General features: G+C 35.2%; 1 protein-coding gene across 1 annotated transcript in view; it reads right to left on the bottom strand.

Moving 5' to 3' along the window:
• LOC149260012 (LEAF RUST 10 DISEASE-RESISTANCE LOCUS RECEPTOR-LIKE PROTEIN KINASE-like 1.2) overlaps positions 1-3,045 on the bottom strand; it is a 60,908-nt gene extending 57,863 nt beyond the window's left edge. The window contains exon 1 of the mRNA XM_089378411.1: positions 2,043-3,045. Within this exon, the coding sequence (XP_089234537.1) occupies positions 2,043-2,796 (754 nt within the window). The 5' untranslated portion in view covers positions 2,797-3,045. The remainder of the gene's footprint in view (positions 1-2,042) is intronic.
• Positions 3,046-25,440: the final 22,395 nt, after the last annotated feature.

Below are 25,440 nucleotides of genomic sequence, written 5' to 3'. Positions count from 1 at the left end.
CTGGTTGACCGGATGTGAACCAAGTGCTAGGTGTGCTTGTGGTTGACCAACGAGACAAATCAGTTGAACACAAGCTATGAAATGACATATGAACTCTATTAAACACAAGTACCTTATCAGTGCAGAATAACTGCAATGATTTTGAGGAGGGAGACTCAAAGCTGGTTGTAGTCGTTATAACAACCTGTTAAATCTACATATGATTGCTTGGAACTGGAGGGTAGAGAACCATTTTATGACTCCTGGATCATTCACTGTCATTATCGGAACCTGATATATTTGTTCCATGATATAAAGTCTAGGAATATTGATGTTTGGATCTGATTTCTTTTGTGACTAAACCTGTCTCTTCATTGCATCCTTAAATGAGGCTAGTCCCTTAGGAATACTGGTGCCAGGAAACCCCCCCCCCAGTCAAAAGTTGATGATGATTGAGTAGTTTTGTTTGATGTTGTAGCCTTGTAGTAGAAATTCATCTCACAAAGGTCTACCCACATAAATCAAATTTTGAAACTCCATCAAGATACCTAATCTATTTTGGATCTTCCACTTCAAATCAAGCACAAAAGATCCATCCGAAACCCCATTGAGGAACAATCTCCCATCTTGAGTTTTCCCAAAAATTTAATAAGAATCCTCCTTGTCCAAATCCGATTCAACTCTCTGTGTAACCTAATGATTGCACAGATCTACTTGGAGCCAGACATCAAGACAAAGATCTGCATAAAAAGGACCAAATTGATGCACATCACCACGCATAAAGGTGTGATCTACCAAATCCGAGTTGTTCAATAGTAGATGTACAACTAGAGAGGAACATGGGTGAGACTAGTAAATCGATTCCAAACACCAAAACTCCATAAACTAGAGTTAGTGATGAAAATTGCTTTCATATTACTTGTATCCTCCTATAATACATGTGTATGGATGACGCCTCCAAATTATGTTATTAAATCCTTCTCCTACCTTCTTGCTAAAAAAAAATAGCCCCTTTGGACCTGTAGGTGACAAATTGATGTCCTCACTAAATATTTTTATTTACCCTTACATTTCGATCCCTGCGTGTTAGTGACCTGATGGCTTCCATGGGTGGTAGGATCATACATAAATGCAGGTTTTCTTGCAGACGACAATAACCCCGCGAATAAGTCTTGGAGGCAGCCACAACCTAGGCCGTGGTCATGGCTCAAAGCAACCTTCCAATGGCATTATTCTCTAAGCGCTCTGGGAGTGAACACGTGCATAGTAGCATCACTCTTTGCATTGCGAGAGCTTGAGAAAACCCTACCTTGGCTCTACATCTTCTCCTCATACTTGGATTGATGCCTAACAATATCTATGATATATTATTAAATTAAAATATATTATCAAATAGCTACATTAGCCTTATATAATAAACTTTTTTTTAATAATCAATAAGAAAATAAAATAAAAAATTAAAAAAATAAAATTAGATTTAAGAGTTGTTTATAATAATGAAATATATTAATTAGTAATGAAGAAAAAATTGTTACATTAAATACCTTATAATGATTTATAAATTTACTTCGTATATAAGTCAGACTTTTATGGAATTAAAAATGATAGCTAAGAATTTATTTAACATATTAAAATTTATCATAAATTTTATTAAAATATTTTACATTACAAATTATACAAAACTGAAGTTTCTCATATTAAAAAAACACATCTATATAAAATAAATAAATATATATATATATATATTAAATAAAATAAAAATAGATATATTCTTGTGTGAATGTGGTTCACAGATTCGAGAGACCAAAAGCATCTCATTTTGGAGTGGAGTCTAATCTTAAAAGTGTATAAGAGAATTAGCCAGATACTCAATAATTGAACTAACCTTGTGAAGTATATAATAAAATTACATAATACAATATTCTATATATATCTAATTCATTTTAACTAAATATTTTTTTGCCGAAGAAAATAAGATGAAAATAAATGTAACCTAATTAATATAATTAAATGAAAATACTAAACTTTGTGATAATATTTTCAGAAGGCTATGGAAGACTCACCAGGGCATTTTTCAGGCTGCGATGTGCCATTGGGACAATAGCAAAGAAATTCTGTCGATGTGTTAAAACCGCAAATCCCGCTACTCATCAAACAAGCGCCACAGTTTTTATCTCTGTACGAGTCGACCTGCCATATTATCTCAAAACCCTGCCCTAGGAATGTCTCATTGATAATGGAAGGATTGGACTGCAGAACCACCTCCTTAATTGGTAGCTCAAGATGCGTTTTACAGAGAAGTGTCCGATTGAAGTCAATTTTTCCATTGGAACTGAAGTGCCAAACGATGTCACAAAACTCAACCATCTTTATTGTATGATTATTCTCAGACAGCTTACTTTTGTCGCAGTCCCTCCAAAATGTCAGATTGCTGTATCCATTGGCCATTCGAAAATTCTTGGAATCACGCAACCACGATTGAGTGTAATTGTCTAAAATTTTGCCTCTATTCCAGCAGAAATCGTTTATAGTGACTGTGATACTTTGACTAAAGCTATTATTCTTCAACACATAGGGACGCAGTATCTGATATTCATTTCCGCTAATATTGAGCAGAGGGCGGTGAACATCTGGATCACAGCCAAGCTGAAATTCAGGGTCACCACAGTTGCTTGATCTATTCCCAAATGGATAGCTGAAATTGAAGTTGCCACATCTATGAACAGAACTGCAATTTTTGAAACATGATATTGAGGAGGAGCAGAAGAGGATAAGGAGAGCGCATGCATGAAGGCGCGAGAGAGGAGTTGGAGACATTGCATTGAACTGGAAGAGCAAAACGTATTCCGTTCCCCTAGATTTATTTTTGAAGAGATATCACTGACTCGATATTGGCGACCAAGTTGATACGACAGGAGGGGTTGTGCAAAGCAGACGGATTGAAATAGAGTGGGTGAGAGCATCGCCGTAGGAGAGGCGGCATTCATTTAGCTCGGCCGACATTTTTGGCTGCTTCCGACTATGGTTTTGGACGGAGTTTGAGAGGAATCCATCTTGGAAAATATGAGTGATTAGGCTAGAGAAGGGCATTGGTAACCAACTTGACCGGGATTGGGAGAGGGAGGTTGTGGGCGTTGCCGTGGGATAGGCGGCATTCATTTAGTTATGCCTAAAATTTTGGCTGTTTTTATGATAATTTTGCCCCGAATTTGGGAAAATCTCTCACTAGACTAGAGGGGACATCGGTGACCGACTTGATACGACGGCAGAGGTTGTGCAAAAGCACTGGGATTGGGAAAAAATAGGTGTGGTTGTCATGTGGAGTGTAGCATTTACCAGGTTATAGGTTCAAAGCTTATAGGGAGGTATTGGGATGCTTTCTCGGTTTCACTATAATCTCAATCACAACATCCTCTAATTAAATAATGAGGTAAATCGTTTTCCTATTATTTAACAGTATTTTTAATTTATATTAATTAGAAAATATTAATATTATTCAAATTTAATATATTACTATATATTTGACTTATTTTCATTCTTAAAATTATTATTTCATTCATATCACTCAATTTAAAATTTACATTTTATATGCATAATTATAACATTAAAATTCCAAAATATAATTGATTTTTTCAAATAGATTTTTTCCAAATTCTAGTAAAAAGCAGTTAATATATATGAATGAAAATGAGAATAAAGATGCGTAAGTGTTTAGGAAAATTCACAAGGCCAAGATTATAAAATGAACATGTTATTCTAAAACATCTTAGTTTTTTTTTTTATGATTTATTATTAATTTTATTAATCAGATAAAATATCTCAAGACAATTTCATGAAAAAGATAAAATATCTCAAGACAAATTTCATTAATTTGAAGAAAGTAAGACCATATAAATTATAGAAAAAGTTAAATATATAAGAATGAGTATGAGAACAAAGATAGTAAGTATTTAGGAAAACTTATAATACAAATATTACAAAGTCAAATATATTATTTTAAAACATTTTATAAAAAAATTTAACTAATTTTATGAATCAAATAAATATCTGAAGCTATTGGTTGGCAATTTTCATTTCAAATTCTATGTTTTAAGTGAAAAAAAATACTTTTCATCAAAACAACTCATTGTCAAAGAGAAAAGAAGAAAAAATGAGAAATAAATATAATAAAAAGAGTAAAAAAGACACATTAAATGATTAGCAAAAAAACAGTACCCTAAACACATACACATAAAAACAGTACCCTAAACACATACACATAGAGAGAAAAACAAACAAACAACAACAACAACAAATAGCAAACAAGAAATAAATATTATTAATAATATCATAAAAATACATTATATATATATGGAGTTGTCTATAATGCGACTTTTTGAGATTCCGGTGACGGAATCCGGCGGAAGAAATTGAGCTGAAATCATGATTTGTTGCAGTTAAAATGGTTTTTTAACTGCATATTCGGATTCAGCACCCTGAAAAACCCCTGGGACAGTTTCATTGTGCAGAAATTAGTTATCAAACTTGGATTTCCATAAATCACTGCCGGATTTTCACAGGAAAAAATCGCCGGAAAGGCTTTCAAAAAGTCGCGTTAAAGACTACGGCTATATATATATATATATATATATATATATATATATATTATGGATTTTGCATTATGTGAAATAACGATTACATAGACCAAAAATCTTTTGGTTCTAGTTTGTCTAAAGAGGAACCATACTAATAACATAAGTTCATAGTCTTCAAGACCTCATCTAACTACAAAAATCTTTTGCTTCTAGTTTGTCTAAAGAGGAACCATACTAATAACATAAGTTCATAGTCTTCAAGACCTCATCTAACTAGAGCATTCTGTAAATAATTTTCCCTCCAATTCTAGCAATCTGCTAGAATTCTCATGATGAGTCTTTTGTAACTCTTCAATATTCAAATGAGATTTAATCTCATGCCAACTTCCCATCATGCTCAATAAAAATGACTCCACTAGAGCTTTGGAAAAAATATTATTAATATTAATACTTGTAATAAAATATATATTAATAAAATAATAAATAATATATATTTTAATAATAAAGTAAGAAATAATACAAAATACTAATATTAAAAAATAAGTAAAAAATATTGATATTAAACACTAGGTTAATATCTACTACTCAGATATATTACTAATACTATTAATAAGTAATATGGATACTAATACTATTAATAAGTAATATGGATAATAACTTGTATTAATATTAATATATATTATTAAAATAAATTAATATTACTGGGTTAATATTACTAATAATAATATTATTAATAATGTAGTAGTTTGTATTTGTTTTTTTCAAGAGTTTACTTGATAAGTCTGTGAATATGTAAAGTCAAAATGTATACAAAGTCTTTAATAGCTTATCCATAATAATAATAGGCGGAGACCTATATTATTCACCTAGATATTATAGAGATAAAAATTATAGTGATAACGATAAAAATTATTTTATATCACACAAATAACAAACCCACCTAATTACTAATTCCTTTAAATATATAAAAAAGTATACTAATATAATATAAGTTAATAAAAACATAATAATTATATTAATAAAACATAATAACTTATTACTTAAAAAAAATAAACCAAACAAAAAAAAGTGTTTATCAATACTAAATAAAAAACCAACTAAAATTTAATAATTCATTATAAAGCGACCACTAACAATTCCAACCTGCACAACTAAAAAAATATATGGGAATGCCAAGATAAACACCCAAATAACTTCTTTCGGTAAATTATAGTGGAAAAAGCGTATTACCATAGTTATTTCGGTTTGAATCCTCCGAGATGGGCCACTGAATGGACTTCCCCTCTGGTAAGACAAAATTATTAATAGTGCTTTGACACCATCGATAACTATTACCAAATATTTGGTCTTCCAGATAAGTTGTGACGCTGATGTGGTTGGCGCAGGCGTGAGTTTCTCGCATAGACTTTGACTATTGAATTGCTTTTAAAGAGCAGTAAGTCCTGAATATAAATTGTGACGCTGATGTGGGTAGTGCAGCCGTGAGTTTCTTAAATTGCTTTTAAAGACTATTAATTCCTGAATTTTCTGACCGACATTTGGGTGAACTTCGGCTAAAAAAATTCGTGATACTTGAACTTCCTACAATAAAGTTTTCGCTTTCGGCCCAAAAAAGCGTGACACCTGAACTTTTTGACTACACATTCGTGATACTGAAACTATTCCTGTGTCTTGTGGAAGTGATTTAGAATTTTTTTACTAAATCTCATCAACTTAATAGTAAACAAGCGAGCAATGGCTACAAAGATGCAAACGCGTCGAAAAGTTAGGCTATTTGGAATAAAGCACAAGAGTGACCCGAACTTTCTAAGTAAAATTAGGTGATACATCAACAAAGGTTTCTTTCCATCTTTTCTTCGCTTTTCTCCTTTTGTGGGGATCAAATGTGAGGAAAAGGGTTTCATTTCCATTTAAATGTTAACTTTCAATATTGATGAGTTAAAATGACAAAGTAGAAGCAAAGAACCGATTGAAAGACAAATATTAATATTTCATTTCAGTCTTAACTATGTATGTGATTTATGACTCTGATTTATGATGGTTACATGTGATTTATGATTTTGATTTATAATGGTTGAGTTTTGAACTAACCGTATGTGATATGTTTATACATAATGATATGATCAAAGAATTAGTTGACTTCTTGTGATAGGAAGTCAACATAATTGCACGTGTACCTTATTGACTGACTTCCAATAAGGTATGATTGATTTTATTTTAATCTATTTTGAATCTAATCTAAATTATCTGCTTGCTACATGAAAGCATGGAAAATGTCTAGTTTGGGTGGTTGAAACTAACTACAAGAATTAGCAGCAACAACAAAAATGAATTGGAACAGGGGAAAATACGCTAGTAAAGCACTTCGAGAGTAGGGCCATTATGGGACATTGGTGCCCAATATTGTCCATTGATTGCCATGAGCATGATATGACTAGTATGATGGTTTTGAGTTAGTGATATGCCTTGGTTTTTAGATCTTCCAATGCGAGGAATCATTGCCAAGGGATGGATCACCCGAGAAAGGGGATGTCAAGGAACTTGCAAGGTGAGTGACTGCATAGAAGTTTATGACTAGATTGCCCAAGGTACTATGTAACAGAGAAGGGAAGGTCGGGGATGGATTTTTTTTTTGTCATTAGCATTGCTAGATGGAATCAGATGCACATTGGGAGTGTGTATTAGAATAATGAGTCGATAACTGTTCACTAAGAGAACAAGCAGTGCAAGGATTGTAGTAATGGACATTGGACGCATGTTGACTTTAGTAGCAGATTTTGGACTTCCTAGGATGACGGTGGAGGTGTGAGCCTCTGATTCCCTTATGCGGATGCATAAATTGTATCGTTTTATTTTCTAGTTGAGCAAATGTGCATGTGTATAGGTGTTTATTATTGTAAATATTGTATCGAGTTGTGTGGTGTACATGTGGTTCTATGCACATGTTGTACATGAGTTGTTGTGTGTATGCAGTGTTGTGTACATGTTGTACATGTGGTGATGTGTGCATGTGGTGCTATGTACATGTTGTGCATATGGTGTTGTGTACATGTAGTTTTGTGTACACATTGTGTAGGTGGTGCTATATACACTTTGTGCATGTGGTGTTGTGTACATGTGGTATTATGTACACATTGTGTAGGTGGTGCTATGTACATGTCGTATTGTTTACATGTCTTGTATGTTAAGTGGTGTACATGGGGTATTGTTTTATGTCCATTGTGTAATCGTTGTATTGTAACATGTATATACATTGTGTTGTACTCTATGTACATATATGTATTGTGTGGTGTTGTACACTGGGTGTAGGTGTATGTGTTGTTTTGTACACTAGATGTAGGTGTATGTGTTGCATTGTGTGCTAGATGTAGTTGTATATGTTGTGTTGTACACTGGATGTAGGTGTATGTGTTGTGTTATACACCAAGTGTAGATGTATTTGTTGTGTTGTATGTTGGGTTGGGCAAAACAAACTAGTGTCTAGACATGGTTAAAGAGAAGAGAAAGAACTAGGTGCTTGTCGGGTTTGGCAAACCAAGCTAGTGTGTATATGAGGTTTAAGAGAAGAAAATAAAATGGATGCTTGCCGAGTGTGGTGACCGATTCAATGTGTGTACGGAGAGGATGAAGGTAGAAGAAAATAATCGATTGAAAGATAAGTGTCAATGTTTATTTCAGTTTCAATTATGTATGTGATATATGACTCTAATTTATGATGGTTACATGTGATATATGATTTTGATTTATGATGGTTGAGTTTTGAACTAACCAGATGTGATATGTTTATACATGATGATTTGATCAAAGAGCTAATTGACTTGTTGTGACAGGAGGTAAACAGAATTGCAGACATACCTTATTAACGAGCTACCAATGAGGTATGATTGAATTTATTTTAATTTATTTTGACTCTAATGGAAAATATGTGCTTGGTACATGAAAGCATTGAAAATGCCTGGTTTGAGTTGTTGAAACTAAATGCAAGAATTATAAACAACAACAAAAAGGAATTGGAACAGGTAGCAATATGCCGACAAGAGGAGAGCCATTGTGGGACATTGGTAACCAATAGTGTCCATTGATTTCCATGAGCATGCTATGACTAGTATGATGGTTTTGAGGCATGGATATGCCTTGGTCTTTTTATCTTTTGATGCGAGGAAACCTTGCCAAGAGATGAATCACTCGGAAAAGAGGATATCGGGGAAATTGGAAGGTGAGTGACTACACAAAATGGGTGACTGAATTACCCAAGGGACTATGTAGCAGAGAAGTGAAGGTTGGGGATGGATTTGTTTTGGTCATTAGCATTGCTAGAAGGAACCATATGCACATTGGGAGTGTGCCCTGGAATAATGAGTCGATAATTGTTCATTGACAAAAAAATAGTGCAAAGATCGTAGCTCTAGACATTGGACGCAGGGTGACTCTAGTAGCAAATTCTAGAATTCCTGGCAAGGATTTGAATATTGGCACTACTTTTGAGGGTGGAGGTGTGAGCTTCTGGATTCCCTTGTTGTGGATGCAGACATCATATCCTTTTATATGTTAGTTGAGAAAATGTGCATATGTGCATATTATTGTAAATATTGTATTGAGTTGTGTTTATAAAGCTCCCTAGATAGTATGGTTATTTACTAGTTGAAGCAAATGTGCTTGAGTATATGTGTGTTGCTATTATAAATAATGCATTGAGTTGTGTTATAAAGCTTCAGTAAGTGGTATGCTTGTCATGTTTTTAGCAGTTGATGATTGTAAATACCGCAACGTGTTGTGTTATAAAGCTCCATAAGCAGTGTGTTTTTCTAGTTATAAGCGTCATTGAAAATCGATGACGGTGTTCCCCAAGGGGAGAGGTTTGTAACAACTCCCGATTGATTTTCCATGTAAAAAAAATAAGACCAAGGTCATGGGACATGTATTCCCAGCTGAATGGTGGGAAAAACATCATAGTGGATGTTCATTTGGTTTATTATGGTTAGGGGAAATTGACAAAGGTAAAGTGGCATTAATTGGCATTTTATTTATGATAATTAAAGGAAAATAGGAGAAAAAGAATGTGAAAGGTCACAGATTTGCATGAGAGGGAAATTAAAGGAAAAATGAAGAAAATAGAGGCCTTATTGATAAAAAAAGCTTCTAAGGACCAGCTCATGTTTTTTGTCAGTTCAGTTTTGGAGCTCTCTCTCTCTATTCTCCCTCTCTCATACTCTTGCACTGTTAGAGAAATCTTGGAGAATTGTTGGAGCATGCTTGGAACATCCTAGTTTTCATTGGATTTGGAGAAAGAAGGAAAAGGAAAAGAAGGAAAGCGCAAGGGGTTAATGAGATCAACAAATACAATGGGATTGCCTTGCAAGTGGTGAGTTGCATGTATGTTTTCCTTATTAGTTTTGGTATGCATGATATATGCATGTGGTTATTTGGTTATGATCTATCATTAGCATGCAGGATTACCTGGACTAACAATGGTTTTTTTTAGCCTTGCCATTTCTTGTATAGCCTTGGTGTTGTGGGTTTACCCATTTGTTTTTTCTAATTGTTACTTAGGTTCCTTATGGCTATGGGTTGAGTTATTAGTTTCTAGAGTTGTTGGTTGGAACAAACTATCTAGAGCCTTGTAATAGCTTGGGTTGAGTTACTTGTCCTGGAGCCTTGGTTGGAAAAACATTCTTGAGCCCTTGGTGAGTTGAGTTACGAGTCCTAGAACCTTGGTTGGGTAAACGCTTTGGAGCCCTCGAATGCTATGGGTTGAGTTATTAGTTCCTGGAGCTGGGGTTGGGACAAACACTCTAGAGCCATGGACAAATTAGGTAGAGATCGATCTAGTTGGTGTTACTGATGTCCGACTGTGAAGTGGAATGATTAGTTGAGGGTTGAGTTGGTTTGGCCTCTGGAAGCCCTAGTTTTGTTTTTCTTGATTTATTATATGAGATCCCACTTTCATGCTTGGAATATGGTGTGCGGGTGATTGGCAGAAAGAGAGAACTGGTCCAGCCCAATCTACAGTCTGGTGATACATGGAAATCCCTGACTTGGTTGGATTTGCATATGTTAATAAGAGCTATTTTCCTCTTGTATTTCCATGAGTAATTGTACTTGTTATTATGTGGCTTTGATGGTTGTTTTATCATGGTGTATATGTTGTTCATTTTCTAGTTATATGCTAGTTATATGATGTATATTAGCTATGGCTCTTGATCTGTTTTGATTTGTTGATGAATGGTTAATGAATGCATGAAATGGTAGATGTTATTGCAACTATTATGAGGGGGATTTATACATTCTTGATGACTCTCAGATAAGTATCAGAGCCCTATGTTTAAATATGCATTCGTGACCTATAGATTACACGTTTGCCATATATTTGACAAAATGAATATCATAGTTAATTCAAGTCCTTGATAAAGTTTTGTGTTAGAGGATTTGTACTTATGTAATTTATTGTTCTAGAAAGTCTCATTAAGTTTTGGGAAGTGCTTTGGAGACTAGCCCTAAAAATGTGTCTCTGGTTCTGGGGTCACAAGCTCAAAACTGAGAAATTTGGACTGAACTCTCATGGATGCAATGTTATACTTATGGCTAGAGGCCTACAGTTGCATGCATGAACTATTATACTTGTGGCTAGAAGTATAGATTACTAAAATAACTATTCAACTCGGGATTTGGGAAATAAGCGTGGTTTCTTTATCCTCTGATTGTCTTGTAGGTATTGTAGGGTGTTAGTTTGTGGTTGATAGGTTCATTTTTTGGTCCCACTTCCATAAGTGAAGCTTGGAGGTTAGGTCAGGTCATAATATCTCGTCCTCTCATGTTTACCCTAGTAGACCGATGAAATTGGGTAAATGTGGGAGGGGTGGTTACACTAAAAGCACATCACAATCTTCTCATGGCAGTGAACATTGCAGAAAAAGAGCTAAGGCAATTTCTTCTCTCTAGATTCACATCAGAGACAACCATGCAAGGTATAAGAGGTCTCGTTATGTTAATGTTCCTTTTGATTACATGTAGATTAATAATGATGAACACATTTTTTGCCATAGAAGGCGATGTACTTTTTGTGGCTTGTATAACCATGTTATTTCCAAGTGATGGAAAATAAAGATAGCAAAGAAGAGGAGAAGACATGTAGACCCATCTCCACCTTAGGAAAGGAAGAAGGCTAGGAAAGTCTTAAAGAAGAAGAATTTGTAGAAATTTTGAATAATATGACACTTATTCACAAAGATTATCCTGATTATACACTATTGCGGAATGCATACATAATACATAACCTCCTCTACGTTGATCATCAATTTGCAGAATAAAAACATTCGCATGCGCACATTGAAACACATCAATAACACATATCAACACAGTATGTAACCGGGGAAAGCATACAGCTGAAAACCCCCAACTATCTGTATATTATAATGATAGAGAACATGTAACAATACATAGTACAATACTCCTCACAAGTACTCAGTACTATCTCCACCTGCTACACACAAACTAGCTCAGATCTGAATCAAGTCACAGGTTCAAATCTCCTTCGTTGTCTGCCTGCCTCTACTACGCAATCCAATGTGAGAATGTGAGAATGTTCCAAGCTTGTTTTCCTTGTCTTGTACCATGAAATCCTCATTGGCAATCTCCATCATTGATTGTGCAAATCTCATGCACAACTATAGTCACAACTGATATTAGTCTCCACCTCTAACACCGGTCTCCACTAAACTATCCATGCACTGAGTTAACTGATGTATTCTTTAGTTGCTTTATGAGTTAATAATTAGTGAATTAATTAATAATTAATTCACATCACTCATCACTAGTGTATTTTGCAGTTAGACTAAATACAACTAGTTCAACTAAGTCAAACTGAACACAATTCCATCAACTCCTCAATCAACTCCACCAAACTCAATCACTTGAGTTCTAACTGAAGTCCATCATGCAATAGCTCAACTAACCCATAAGAAAAGCATATTTCCTTCTGGCAGTTGCATGTGCCACATCCGTAGCTTGAACTGAAGTGCTCCAAGAGGATAAGATAATGTTTATAGTCCTAAGAGCTAATAATATTCGACTGTTCTATTTTTAGATTGGCAGTCTAAAAATAGACTCCGCCCATATGTCTAAAAATATAGGTCCATCTATTTTTACCAACATGACAAATCATCCATAACTAGCATCCTGCAACTCATAGACCATGATCCATATGTCTAAAAATAGACATAGTCTAAAAATAGACTTTGCGCCAAAAATAGCCTGCGGGCACACTTAGTGAAGGCGACTTCTTTTCACTAAGCTCCATCATCTTGTTGCATTTTCAACAATCCCTCTCAACAAGATATGGATTATTTGCAACCCCTGTCCTGCAACTCTGGAATGTTCTGCATGCAACACATTTGCCCGGTCCACTTGCTCCAACAACACTTGGAACAAAAACACTCCCAACTGACCACTCCGTTGGGCTAGGAACATACTATGATGCTGAAGCTCTACCTGCTACTGACAAGTGCTCCGTCTCTGACATTTGCGCTACTACAACATCTCCATGCATCTCACACCATTGCACACCTCTCTGTGCCACCTAGCACTGTGCAAAACACTTGTGCCTCTCGGATTGTTGCAGCCAGTTAGCTATGCGCTGTCCTGGGATTCCCTACACTGTCGCTCTCTCTGCTACTCCATACGCATCTATCTCTACCCAATCAGTCAGTTCCTGCTACTCCACATCGGGGCTCCCGTAGCAAGGTCTCATCCAAGAAGTTGGGTACCTCAAGGATCCTGTCCTTCCTCCTTGGGACGATCACTCTATATCGCCCCATCTCCTACCTAGAGGTATGGCTGCATGTGATCCCTCAACCCACCTGGCTCGAAGTTTCCCCCTACTGGAGGTCTCTGCATGAATAGATGTCTCTACTCGATCTCCTCTCAGCTTCCCTTGTTGTGGCTGCTCCACAACCTCCTAAAGTTGCTGCACCAATCGTGGCTCCTCCACAGTCGTCTGAGACTTCTTCTGGCTTTGCATGTTGAGAGGTAATATATGCTCCCTCTCAACCACCAAGTCTCCATCATTTGCCTCACTGCTCAAGGCTTTGCATGCATCTTGAACCTCAAGAGCATATAGGTTCTTGACCTGTGAACCAATCTGCTTCACCTGTCTAGTGATGATGTGTCTAAGGAAAACCTTTCCCTTACTAAAGACTACATCATAGCCTCTGTCTTCCAGCATTGCGATCGACACCAAGTTTCTCTTCAGTCCTGGTACATACTTGACATCGGTCAAGGTAAGGCGAGCTCCATTCTCCCTCTGAAAAATAACTGTGCCTACACCTGAGGCACTATACTTCTCATCATTACCCATCGCTATGAGTATCTGGAGATCTTTCTCCTCCAAAGTACTGAACAAAATCTTGTCACCGGTCATGTGGAAAGAAGCTCCACTGTCAAGAAACCAACCACTTCCCACCATGGATGAAACCATGCATGCGAAGAGTGTGAAATCCAACTCAAACTGTGAAGCAAGTGCCTCACCTTCAGATCCTTCCCCGGATCCCTTCTTGGATTTCCTCCATGGACAATTTACAACATACTGGCCCACCTCATGACAACGAAAGCTTCGCACTTTCGATTTGTCAACCTTCTTCCCATCATTGGAAGAATTGGATTCGGAAAGAGAACCCTTCTCCTTCCCCTTCTTTGTTTTGGCAGCCAAAGCGCAATTTTCTTCATCAGATGCCTTTGATGAAGATCCATCCCTAGTATTTTGCCTAATCTCCTCTTGCACAAGATCTGACCAAAGTCTCTCCCATCCTGGAAATTTCTCCCGACCATTAACAGAGTCCTGATAGGAATGCCAACTCTTCGGAAGACCAAGGAGAGCCAAGCTCACCAAGTCCTCATCATCGACAGTCACCCCCACATTTCCCAGCTCATCCCGGCATTGGGTGAACTTCGTGAGATACCTGGGCATACTGTCTCCATTCTCACACTTAATGTTTCTGAGTTTATACTTGAGCGCCAACTTCCTTTGGTTTCTCTTGCTTTGGAATAGATCTGTCAATGCTTTCCACATCAAGTATGGAGAAGCCTTTCCATGCAGGCTGGATACAATGTGATCCTTCATGCCCTCCAACAGAATCCTTCGACACTTTGCTGTTTTCTTTTGCCAAACCTCAACGTGAGCAGCATCAGTAGGCTTTGGGACCTCAGCCTCTATGAACTCCTTCAACCCATTGTCACCTAACACTGCCTCCATCCTGTCTTTCCATGCAATATAATTTGAGCTGCCTTCAAGGGCATACTCCAATCACAATCCGTTGAAAGAAATTTCAACTTCGACACCAAGGAAACACTGCTGCAAATTCGAATTCCACCAGCTCAAAACTCAACCGCTTCTGATCTAAAACTCGTGAGAACAAAGTATTTCTCGTACAGAGATTGACTGTATGGTCTTTTACTGAATATCTCACCTTCCAAAAGAAGGATGAATCTAGAAGCTGCCTGGCACGATTATAGACTCTGCCTGAAGAAATAAAATTTAATCACTTTCTGAATGATAGATCTGATGATCAACCCTGCTCCGATACCATGTAGAAATTTTGAATAATATGACACTTATTCACAGAGATTATCCTGATTATACACTATTGCAGAATGCATGCATAATACATAACCTCCTCAATAACACATATCAACACAGTATGTAACCGGGGAAAACATACAGCTGAAAACCCCCAACTATCTGTATATTATAATGATAGAGAACATGTAACAATACATAGTACAATACTCCTCACAAGTACTCAATACTATCTCCACCTGCTACACACAAACTAGCTCAGAGAATGCATGCATAATACATAACCTCCTCTACGTTGATCATCAATTTGCAAAATCAAAACATTCGCATGCGCACATTGAAACACATCAATAACACATATCAACACAGTATGTAACGGGGGAAAGCATACAGCTGAAAACCCCCAACTATCTATATATTATAATGATAGAGAACATGTAACAATACATAGTACAATACGCCTCACAAGTACTCAGTACTATCTCCACCTGCTACACACAAACTAGCTCAGATCTGAATCAAGTCACAGGTTCAAATCTCCTCCGCTGTCTGCCTGCCTCTACTGCGCAATCCAATGTGAGAATGTGAGAATGTTCCAAGCTCGTTTTCCTTGTCTTGTACCACGCAATCCTCATTGGAAATCTCCATCATTGATTGTGCAAATCTCATGCACTGCTATAGTCACAACTGATAGTAGTCTCCACCTCTAACACCTGTCTCCACTGAACTGTGCATGCACTAAGTTAACTGATGTATTCTTTAGTTGCTTTATGAGTTAATAATTAGTGAATTAATTAATAATTAATTCACATCACTCATCACTAGTGTATTTGGCAGTTAGACTAAATACAACTAGCTCAACTAAGTCAAACTGAACACAACTCCATCAACTCCTCAATCAACTCCACCAAACTCAATCACTTGAGTTCTAACTGAAGTCCATCATTCAATAGCTCAACTAACCCATAAGAAAAACGTATTTCCTTCTGGAAGTTGCATGTGCCACATCCGTAGCTCGAACTGAAGTGCTCCAAGATGATAAGATAATGTTTATAGTCCAAATATTATTAAGAGCTAATAATATTCGACTGTTCTATTTTTAGACTAGTAGTCTAAAAATAGACTCCGCCCATATTTCTAAAAATAAAGGTCCATCTATTTTTACCAACATGACCAATCATCCATAAATAGCATCCTGCAACTCATAGACCATGATACATATGTCTAAAAATAGACATAGTCTAAAAATAGACTTTGCGCCAAAAATAGCCTACGGGCACACTTAGTGAAGGCGACTTCTTTTCTCTAAGCTCCATCATCTTGTTGCATTTTCAACAGAATTTTTGTAGCCACTGCAACAATTGTGGACATCATAGAGCCACATGTTGGGAGATCCATCTATATCAATGACTGAAGGAAAACCAGAAAGAAACTGTGAAGGAACAAGTTAATGAAATTAATCAACAAGCAAAGTGTCTACGGGAAGATGACCCATTCACTTTGATGAGTAAGAAATGGATAACATTTTTAAGTAGTTTGACATGGCCAAATTTTTGTAAATCACATGTTATGAAATGATTGTAAAAGTGATGAAGTGTTTGCCATCACTTATGAAAGAAACATGAAGATGTTTTTGAATTTTTTGTTGATATTTGGGGTATTTATTTCTATTATGATTATGATGTAAACTTGAAAAAAAACGTGTGTTATAAAGTCTTGGAAAGTATGAGGTTTTCTTGGGTCATTTTGGTTCTTGTAAAAGGACATGCATTTTTCAAGTTGTATTATAGTTTTTCATAGGATATAAGTGTCGGTTCATCACTTATGGTTCTCAAGTACAAAGGTGAAGGAGAAGGAAGTGTGGCCTTTTAAGGAACTTGTTGTGAAGATTAGCGTGTAAAATAGATTGCATATTGTGTTCATACTTTTAGAGGACCAAAAGCTCTTTAGTGGGAGGAATTATCTAGGTGGCTTAAGAAAGGCTAAATAATAAAAATATTTGGATTTCGTTGAAACTATGACCAGAACATAGAGCTCATCATCCTGATTCCAATGAAGCAAGTGACACTCAAATCCGAGTTTATATGCTCAATATATTCGCAGTCAAAGTTTTAGTCAACTTGGCCTGATTGGCTAAATTTAGCAAGTCGCTAACTAAATTTGGAGGTCTTACTAAATTTGGTGAAAGTTGCTAAATTTCACAGAAACTAACTTAGTGACATTATGGCACTTCGCATTGGTCAGAATTGGCGAAATTGTTGCCTCTTGAATTTTGTCGATAACCTGCAAATTCCGACTGACGATTTTTGACCAATTTATTTTTAATAATAATAATAAAATTGATAGGGCAGATGAGGCCCAGCAATCCTGACCACCCCATTGTAGTATATATATATATATATATATATGGGTCAGGACCTACAGGTGACCCAGGATACCTCCCATGTCACATGTTTTAACGATGATACTATATAGTGGAGGTCAACGAGTGTTGAACATGCGCTGACTTAGTGGGCCACCTGCCTCTAGTAGCCCCATATTTCAAACAAAACCAGCCAACCAAAACAAATTACGCGGCATGTTAAAGGGGTCGACAGGGTTGAAACCTCTTACCACCCTAGTCAAAATTTTTAACTATGGTCCACCAATCGGGATGTGTGTTAGACTAGCTTTGGGTTTCACGCTCGAAATTTTTATATAACTCTCACTCATTTTGTACGCCAAACAGAATGGAGGCCAGGAACCAATAGTGGAAACAGGGGTGGAGGGAACCATGCCCAAGCGGGGCACATTTTTTGAGACAAAAATATTCTAAGAGAATATCCCCTAGAATATTCCACATGATATTCCCATGCAAAATCTTATGGAGAAACTTGGAGATTCCTTTGGAGCCGATTTTTTATGGTGTCAGAATTATGACAAGTTTATACTCAAATGAACTAGTTTTTCGCCAAGAGTCTGATGGTGCAGTCCATTTTCTGATTTGAGCAATATATTTTTAGTCTGTGTCTAAAAGATAATCTTTTGAGGAATCTAAAAGATTCTTGGGGAGCCCAAATTTGACCGAGTAGAAAAGGGGTTGCGTTGACAATCAATTTTCATGGCTTTTCACAAGCAACGTGAAGGCACAGATAGTTCCTTCATCCGAGTAGATGATTTTCAGGCAGTCCCCAAACTTGGATGTATAAGGTGTATTTTTTTCCATATGTTCATTTTATTTTATTGAGATGATGATTTGAATTTGAGATCCATGTATGTCACTTTTTTAGAGGATCATTATATGCCACTTCTTGTGAGAGATTGTTATTTTGTCATGTTGAAGGAGATATTTTAAGAGTGAGAATTCTTATAGAAGAACATGTCTTGGGAGAGACATGCCACTCTATTTAAGGGTGTTCATCCTTCTATTGACAAATATTGTATCATGTACTCATCCTCTTCTTGCAACAACTAATGAAGCGACCTCTCCACTATTGACATCGAGCCTAAAAATGTAGCTCACACTGGGTGAACTCCATTATCATATTGTGTGTTTGTCGTTGTTTATTATTATTTCTTCTTGTTTCATGTTGATGATTTCCTGAAGTTGTTTAGAATATGCATCACTCATGATTTCACAAGCAAATGTAAGTGTTGGTAAAAGGTCCTGTATAATGAGATTTTTTGTTTGAAATAATCCATGAAAAATTCTCAAATCACCTCAATTTTCCGATTTTCCCATAATGGTTCATTTTAAGATCACACTTCCTCGAATAAAGGCTAAGTGGTTTACGTTCCATATGAGTCCTGAGGTGGCTTCCAAAATCTTCTCACTCACTCAAAGTAGTAATTACCATACCTAACTCCCCATATAGCAGACACCTTCATTCCTTTGTGAAACAACCATAGGTGATGAGTGTCTTTTCATTCTACCATTTTCCTACGGTCTGTTCATGTCTTTTCCCCGTAAATCCTCTTTGCGAGCCTCAATTTGACCTTCCAACCAAATTATATCCATTGTTCTCTAGGTTAGGACATCCCCCATATGCATTTACACACACATGCTTAGCGTCGATGCCAACCTCCTCACATGCACATAGCCACCGCCTTCATCAACTCGACATCCCTTCATTTGGCCTAAGGCTAGAGGATTTAATGTCGGTTGAATGCTTATGACATTTGTTAGGGGCATATTGCTACATACCCCTACCTAATGGTTAAGTGGGGTGGTGTCACCCCCCTCTCCCCCGCTCACTCTTTCTCTTTCATAACTAGTCACTAGTTACCCCATTTGGGGGTATCAAGTTGATAAGGAATTATAGAATTAACGAAGCTTTTTAAGAATTTATTTATTAAATTTATTAATTATAAATTTAAAAAAAAATGTTGTATTTAATATTTATGATTATAAATATAAATATAAAATATAATATATATAAATTTGTTTTAGTTAATTTTTTAAATATATATATATATATATATAATATATATATATATATATATATATATTTATAAATATAAAAAATATACATTAAAATAAAATTGAAAATAAATGTGTCATGAATAAAAACTGAAAGAATTAAAGATACTCAAATTAAAATTAGAATAAATGTATAGTAGTGCAACTATATAAACTAAATGGCTAGTAAATGCTTATAGGCATCATCAAAACACTTCTTCTTGCATCTCAAGTTGCTAAAACGAAATATAAGAATTAACTAAATTACAAATTTATTTAAAACTATTATTACTATTATTATTATTAATGATAAAAACGATTAGTATTAATTATAAATTTATTTAAAATTATTACTACTATTATTATTATTAATGATAAAAATTATATATATATATATATATATATATATATATATATATATATAACAATATTTTTAACCATGGACATTCATCTTGTATTTTGTTACAATATTATGGCTTATAAATGCCACATTGCCCCCAAAAACCATATCATATGGCATCGATTCATATGACAATTTTTTAATTAAAGAATTTAAATAAAAATGTAAAAGAAAAAGTACTTTGGTAATAAATCACAAATAAAATTTTTGTGTATACTATTAACAATATTCTAAACGATTTTATGAAAGCTAAGCTCTCCCATAAATCTAATAATTGTTGACAATTAAATTAAAATTTTGAAAACCAATTCCAAAATAAATAGGCCTATTAGCCTAACTAATTAGATATTTAAACCATAAATTCTAAACTTAAGATTTTTTTTTAAAAGGCTATGGCAAATATTAAACTTTGAAATAAATTTGTAGAAGGTTATTGAAGACCTACCATAGCATTTGTCAAGTTTTGATGTGCCATAAGAATATAGCAAACAAATTGTGTTGATTTCTTAAAATATCACCTCCCATTACTCATCAAACAAGCGCCATAGTTTTCATCTTTGTATGGTTCGACCTCCCATATCACCTCAAAACCCTACCCTAGGAATCTCTGATTAATGGAATGATTGGACTATAAAAGTTCGTTCTTAATTGGTAGCTAAAGATGCGTTTTACAGAGACGTGTCTGATTGAAGTCTATTTCTCCTTTCAAACTAAAGTACCAAACCTGTTCACATAAACTCAAATTAAATATATCTAGTTTATTATTCTTATTGGTCTTCCTTCTTTGATCACAGTCCCTCCAAAACGTTAGATTGTTGTATCCACATACCATATGAAAATCCTTGGTTTTGATACAACCATGATTGCATGTAATTATATATAAGTTTACAGTTATTCCCCGGGAGATTGTTAGCGATTCAGATGTTATGATTTCTACTATTCCCCAATATATAGGGATACAATATTTGATATTCATTTCCACTAATATTTAGCATAGGCAGGTGATCATTTTCACAACGAAGCTTAAAATCATGGTTGCCACAGTGGTTGGGTCTTCTTCCAAGTGGATCACTGAAACTAAATTTTCCACAACTATCATCATGATTACAAATTGTCTAATTATTGATGAAACATGATATTGAGGTGGAGTAAAAGAGGACAAGAATTCACAAACAAAAAGGTGCAAGAGAGGAGTTAGAGACAGTGCAACTTGGAGGAGCAAAACATGTTTTGATCTCTCCTCGATATATTTACTTTAATGCCCTCCTCACTTGATACGACAAGAAGGGTTGTGTAAAATCAATGGTTTTGGAAGAGAGTGGCCATGGCCGTTGTCATGGGATAATAATCATTCATTTAGTCCACTCATATCCTTGGTTGCATCCTGCTATAATCTTGGTTGGAACGTGAGAGCCTATTTGGGAATATATTATTGTCTAAACTAGAGGAGAGTATTATTTGATATGACGAGAATTCTTTGGAAAGAAGCATTGGGATTGAAAGAGAGTGGGCATGGATGTTGCATGATAGGCATCATTCATTTAGTTCTACCTATATTTTTGGTTGTTTCTACTATAGTTTGGGGCAGAATTTGGAAAAATATAGTTGACTAGACTAGAGGGCATTGGTGACTGACTTGATATGAAAAGAAGGGTTGTGCAAAAACACTAGGATTGAAATAAAATGGGTGCAAACTGATGGAAAGGTAGAGGAGGAAAGACACAAATTGACACACACAAAACAATATGATTTGCTACTCTTTTCTATTGATCACACAAACTTGACTTGATTACATTGAACCCATCATGAGGTATTTATCCTTTTTCAACTAGTGATTCACTCAAAATAACTTCAACATGCAAACACACATTATATTTGAATTTAAAAAATATAAGAGTGAACTTTAACTAACTCATAATATAGTCTACTCTCCATGCAGGAGTAATTACAATTTCTAACACTCCCCCTTAATTATGACCATATGTTTCAACATAACTCAAACATGAATCAATATAACTTAAACATGGCTAAACATAACATAAACATGCCTGCTATTGTAAGTCTCAGCTAAGCTTACAATGACTCAAAACTTTTACAATTTTTCATTTTCTTTTTCCTTTCTTCCAAATTTTGTATCCTCGAAACTGTTTCATTCTTTACTACACTTTCTTGTTGCAAGCTCCATATTTATTCACTTGATACTGCTGCAATTTTTCTTTGACTTCTCTTATATTTGTTTTGAATTTGTATTCTATAACCTCCTCTTCAACAATTCTTTCACTCAAGGACTATTGCCATTACTCTTCATCTTCAAACTGCGTTCTTCGCTTTGTTTCTTGCACTTCATATCCTCGACTTTCTTTTTGCCATATTTCTTTGTAGTAGAATCTTATCTCTTCTTGAATCCATTGCCGAAAAATGGTTTTAATGCATTCTTCCTTGTTTTCAGAAACTTCCATGTCCTTCTCTTCACTTTCATCATCAGGTACTACTGCATTTTTCCTGTAGTTTGCACACTCAAGATCATCATTAGGTTTACATGTAAACTCATGATCATGCCCCTTTTTCTTGTTCACCACTTCATTTAATTATTTTATTCCAGCTAATGTTTTAGGACTCTAATCAATTTGTTCAATTAGCTTTTGAATCCATTCTTCAGTGAGCTTCAAATCCAAATCAAACTTTTTAACAACTTTTCTTTCAACTTCCACTCTCATGTTATTTTCAATGAATCATGCGTATTCAAAATTAATGTTAAAAATAACTTTCTTATGCTCTTTAGTTGGAGCTTCTTTCTCTACATCTTCCTTCTCTTCCTTCTTTTCCACTGCATGGAGGTTGTTTTCCACTAATATGTTGTGAGTGGTCATTCTCATAAAAGACTTCAATAACTTTATCCCTTTCTTGACAATTAGCTACTACTAGATCTTGCACTACTTCATGAGTAGTTCCAACTACTTCATAACTTGCTTCTACAATGGAAGCTTTAGCTTTCAATTCTTCATCAAACATGGAACTTACCATATTGCCACAATCAATCCCTGTTTCAAAAATGAAACCACACTTATCATCAACATAATGTTCATTGACTCTATGGTGGGTTATCCGAGCATGCATGTGCTCATTAACAATTTCAACTTCACCAAATTCATTAGTTGTGGTTGGATTCACCGATGCACATCTCACTTTGCAATCATCATCCATGTGTTTTTCCATAGTGGGATTCACCATCATCTGCATCATCCACGTTACAATGGAGTCCTTGAGAATTTATATGCTCTTGTTCTGCTTCACAACAGAGGCTTCAACTTCTCTCTCTACAATCTTTGTTGCATCTTCATCATCCATATGTCTTCATAATAGGTTTCACTCATATAGTCTTGATGACCATCATCTGCTTTTGAGTAGGATTCTCCAAGTTATGTTGTCTTCCAAAGTCTTGTTCATCTATTCTCAGGTTTGTGGCTAACTCAACATACTGTGACACATCATGTTACTGCATATCACTCCGCCTTGCACCAAATTATTCTTCTAGGATATTCCAAGCTTCTTTGGAAGATGTAGCATTTGCTACAATGCATAAAAATTTCTCATCCAAGGTATGTTTTATAAAATATAATGTTAAAACTTTGCATACTTCATCATATGGGTAATTAGACTGATGCTCAATTAACTCTTTACCTCGATGACAAGTTAACATTGTGATAACCCAATAATCATAATATTTACCAGTAAACATAGGCGGTGAAAGTAGATCCATGGTAGACCAATCACCCTCGATCTCTTTTCTGTCTTTTGCTAGACTTTTCAATTCATCCGCTGTGACTTGAACTTCTCTAAATATGTCAATGAGCTATGCCTTTTCTTTTCGATTCGTTTTCTTAATCTACTTCAATCGTGCTTTGCGACCCATGATTGTTATATTTCTTTTGTCTTATGGTTTTTTTCCCTATTGCATGAGACTTCCTTCCATATCACCCTGGGAAAAAATATGATTTTCAATATACACCCTTGTAAGGCATAATATTTACTCGATTTACATACACAGAGATAATTTTATGAACCAAAATCACTATATACTTGACAAAACTAGAAAACTTTACAAACAAATGAACTTTTACCTTAAAGCTCACTTTTTCAATAAATACTTTTTATTTCATTTCAAAAAAAACTATCTTCACACCGTTAACAAGACCCCTAAAAAACCTTTTATTTTTCCATACAATGGAAAAAAAATTTCAACCTTCAAGGTTTTTTATATTAAAAATCTTTTAAAAACCGCTTTTATAAACCTTTGTAAAACTTTTGCACGAAACTCACCTAAAAACCCTTTATTTTTATTTTAACAAAGCTCTTTTATTAACCTTTATAAAGCCCCATTTTATAAATCTTTAATAGCTCCCACAAATATATTCCATACCCGAAGGAAAACAAAATCAAGGCACCTTTCGTAAATCTTTATAAAGGGCACACAATATATGAAATCCTTTTAAAACACCTTTTGACGTTGCCTTTTTTCAAAGAGTGCTTTTGACATGCTTAACATGGCTCGACTTATGGAGAGCCTCCATGACGGCACAAAACCCCGCAGCAAGTTTGGCCTTAGTAACGCGGCTTCTTTTTCAGCCCTCCTGCGTTATAACGTTGTGACTCCAACTAATAAGGGGCTTTAAAGGTGCATTTTCGACTAAAATACATTTTTTTTTATTCCACATACACTGTTTTTATTTATCTTGGCTCCTTCCCCGCTTTGTGAGTTTCGCTTTCCCTAGGATCTTTCAACTTGACCTCAACGCTCTCAGCGCTCAGGTATCTTATAGAAAGACAAAGGAGCAAAAAGAAAAAATTAACACACATATAATATGAGTTGTTGCTCTTTTATTAATCACACAAACTTGACTTGATTACAGTAAACTCATAATGAGATATTTATCTCATTCAAAATAACTTCAACATGCAAACACACACTATATTTGACTTTACCAAATATAACACTGAACTTGAACTAACTAGGATTAACTCACATTACTCTAACTGTAATTACAATTTCCAACACGGACATAGCTGTGAGATAGGTGGTATTTGTTTGTTTGTGTAAGTTTAGTTTCCAATAAAATTTGTTTCATTAGATATCTAAAATCTAACTTCAATCTAACTTCACATTGGCCAATCATCTTTTACCCAATATTGAAATTAATGCTACCTAAATTCAATTTAATTAATAATAATAAAAAATTTAATTATTATAGGCCTTCTTTTGAATCAGTTTAATAGTCCATATTTTCATTTTTGATTGACATCTAGCGTATAATTTTCTCTTTAACATCTGGCTACATATCCTCTGTTTGACATCTCCTACCGTATTTATGTTGCAAAATTATGCCATCTCCAGTTCCTAACGATTTCTCCCTCACATTTCTGTTGTGCATATTTTGAATCAGTTCATCTCTAGATCTTGTCTATGTGAAGTTACGTGTGT

This window comes from Pinus tabuliformis, chromosome 6 (assembly GCF_031772625.1).
Source record: "Pinus tabuliformis cultivar Carrire ecotype Pingquan chromosome 6, CPIR1, whole genome shotgun sequence".
Lineage (NCBI taxonomy): Eukaryota > Viridiplantae > Streptophyta > Pinopsida > Pinales > Pinaceae > Pinus > Pinus tabuliformis.
The sequence above is the reverse complement of the archived record's forward strand: the minus strand, read 5'-3'. Positions and strand labels throughout refer to the sequence as shown.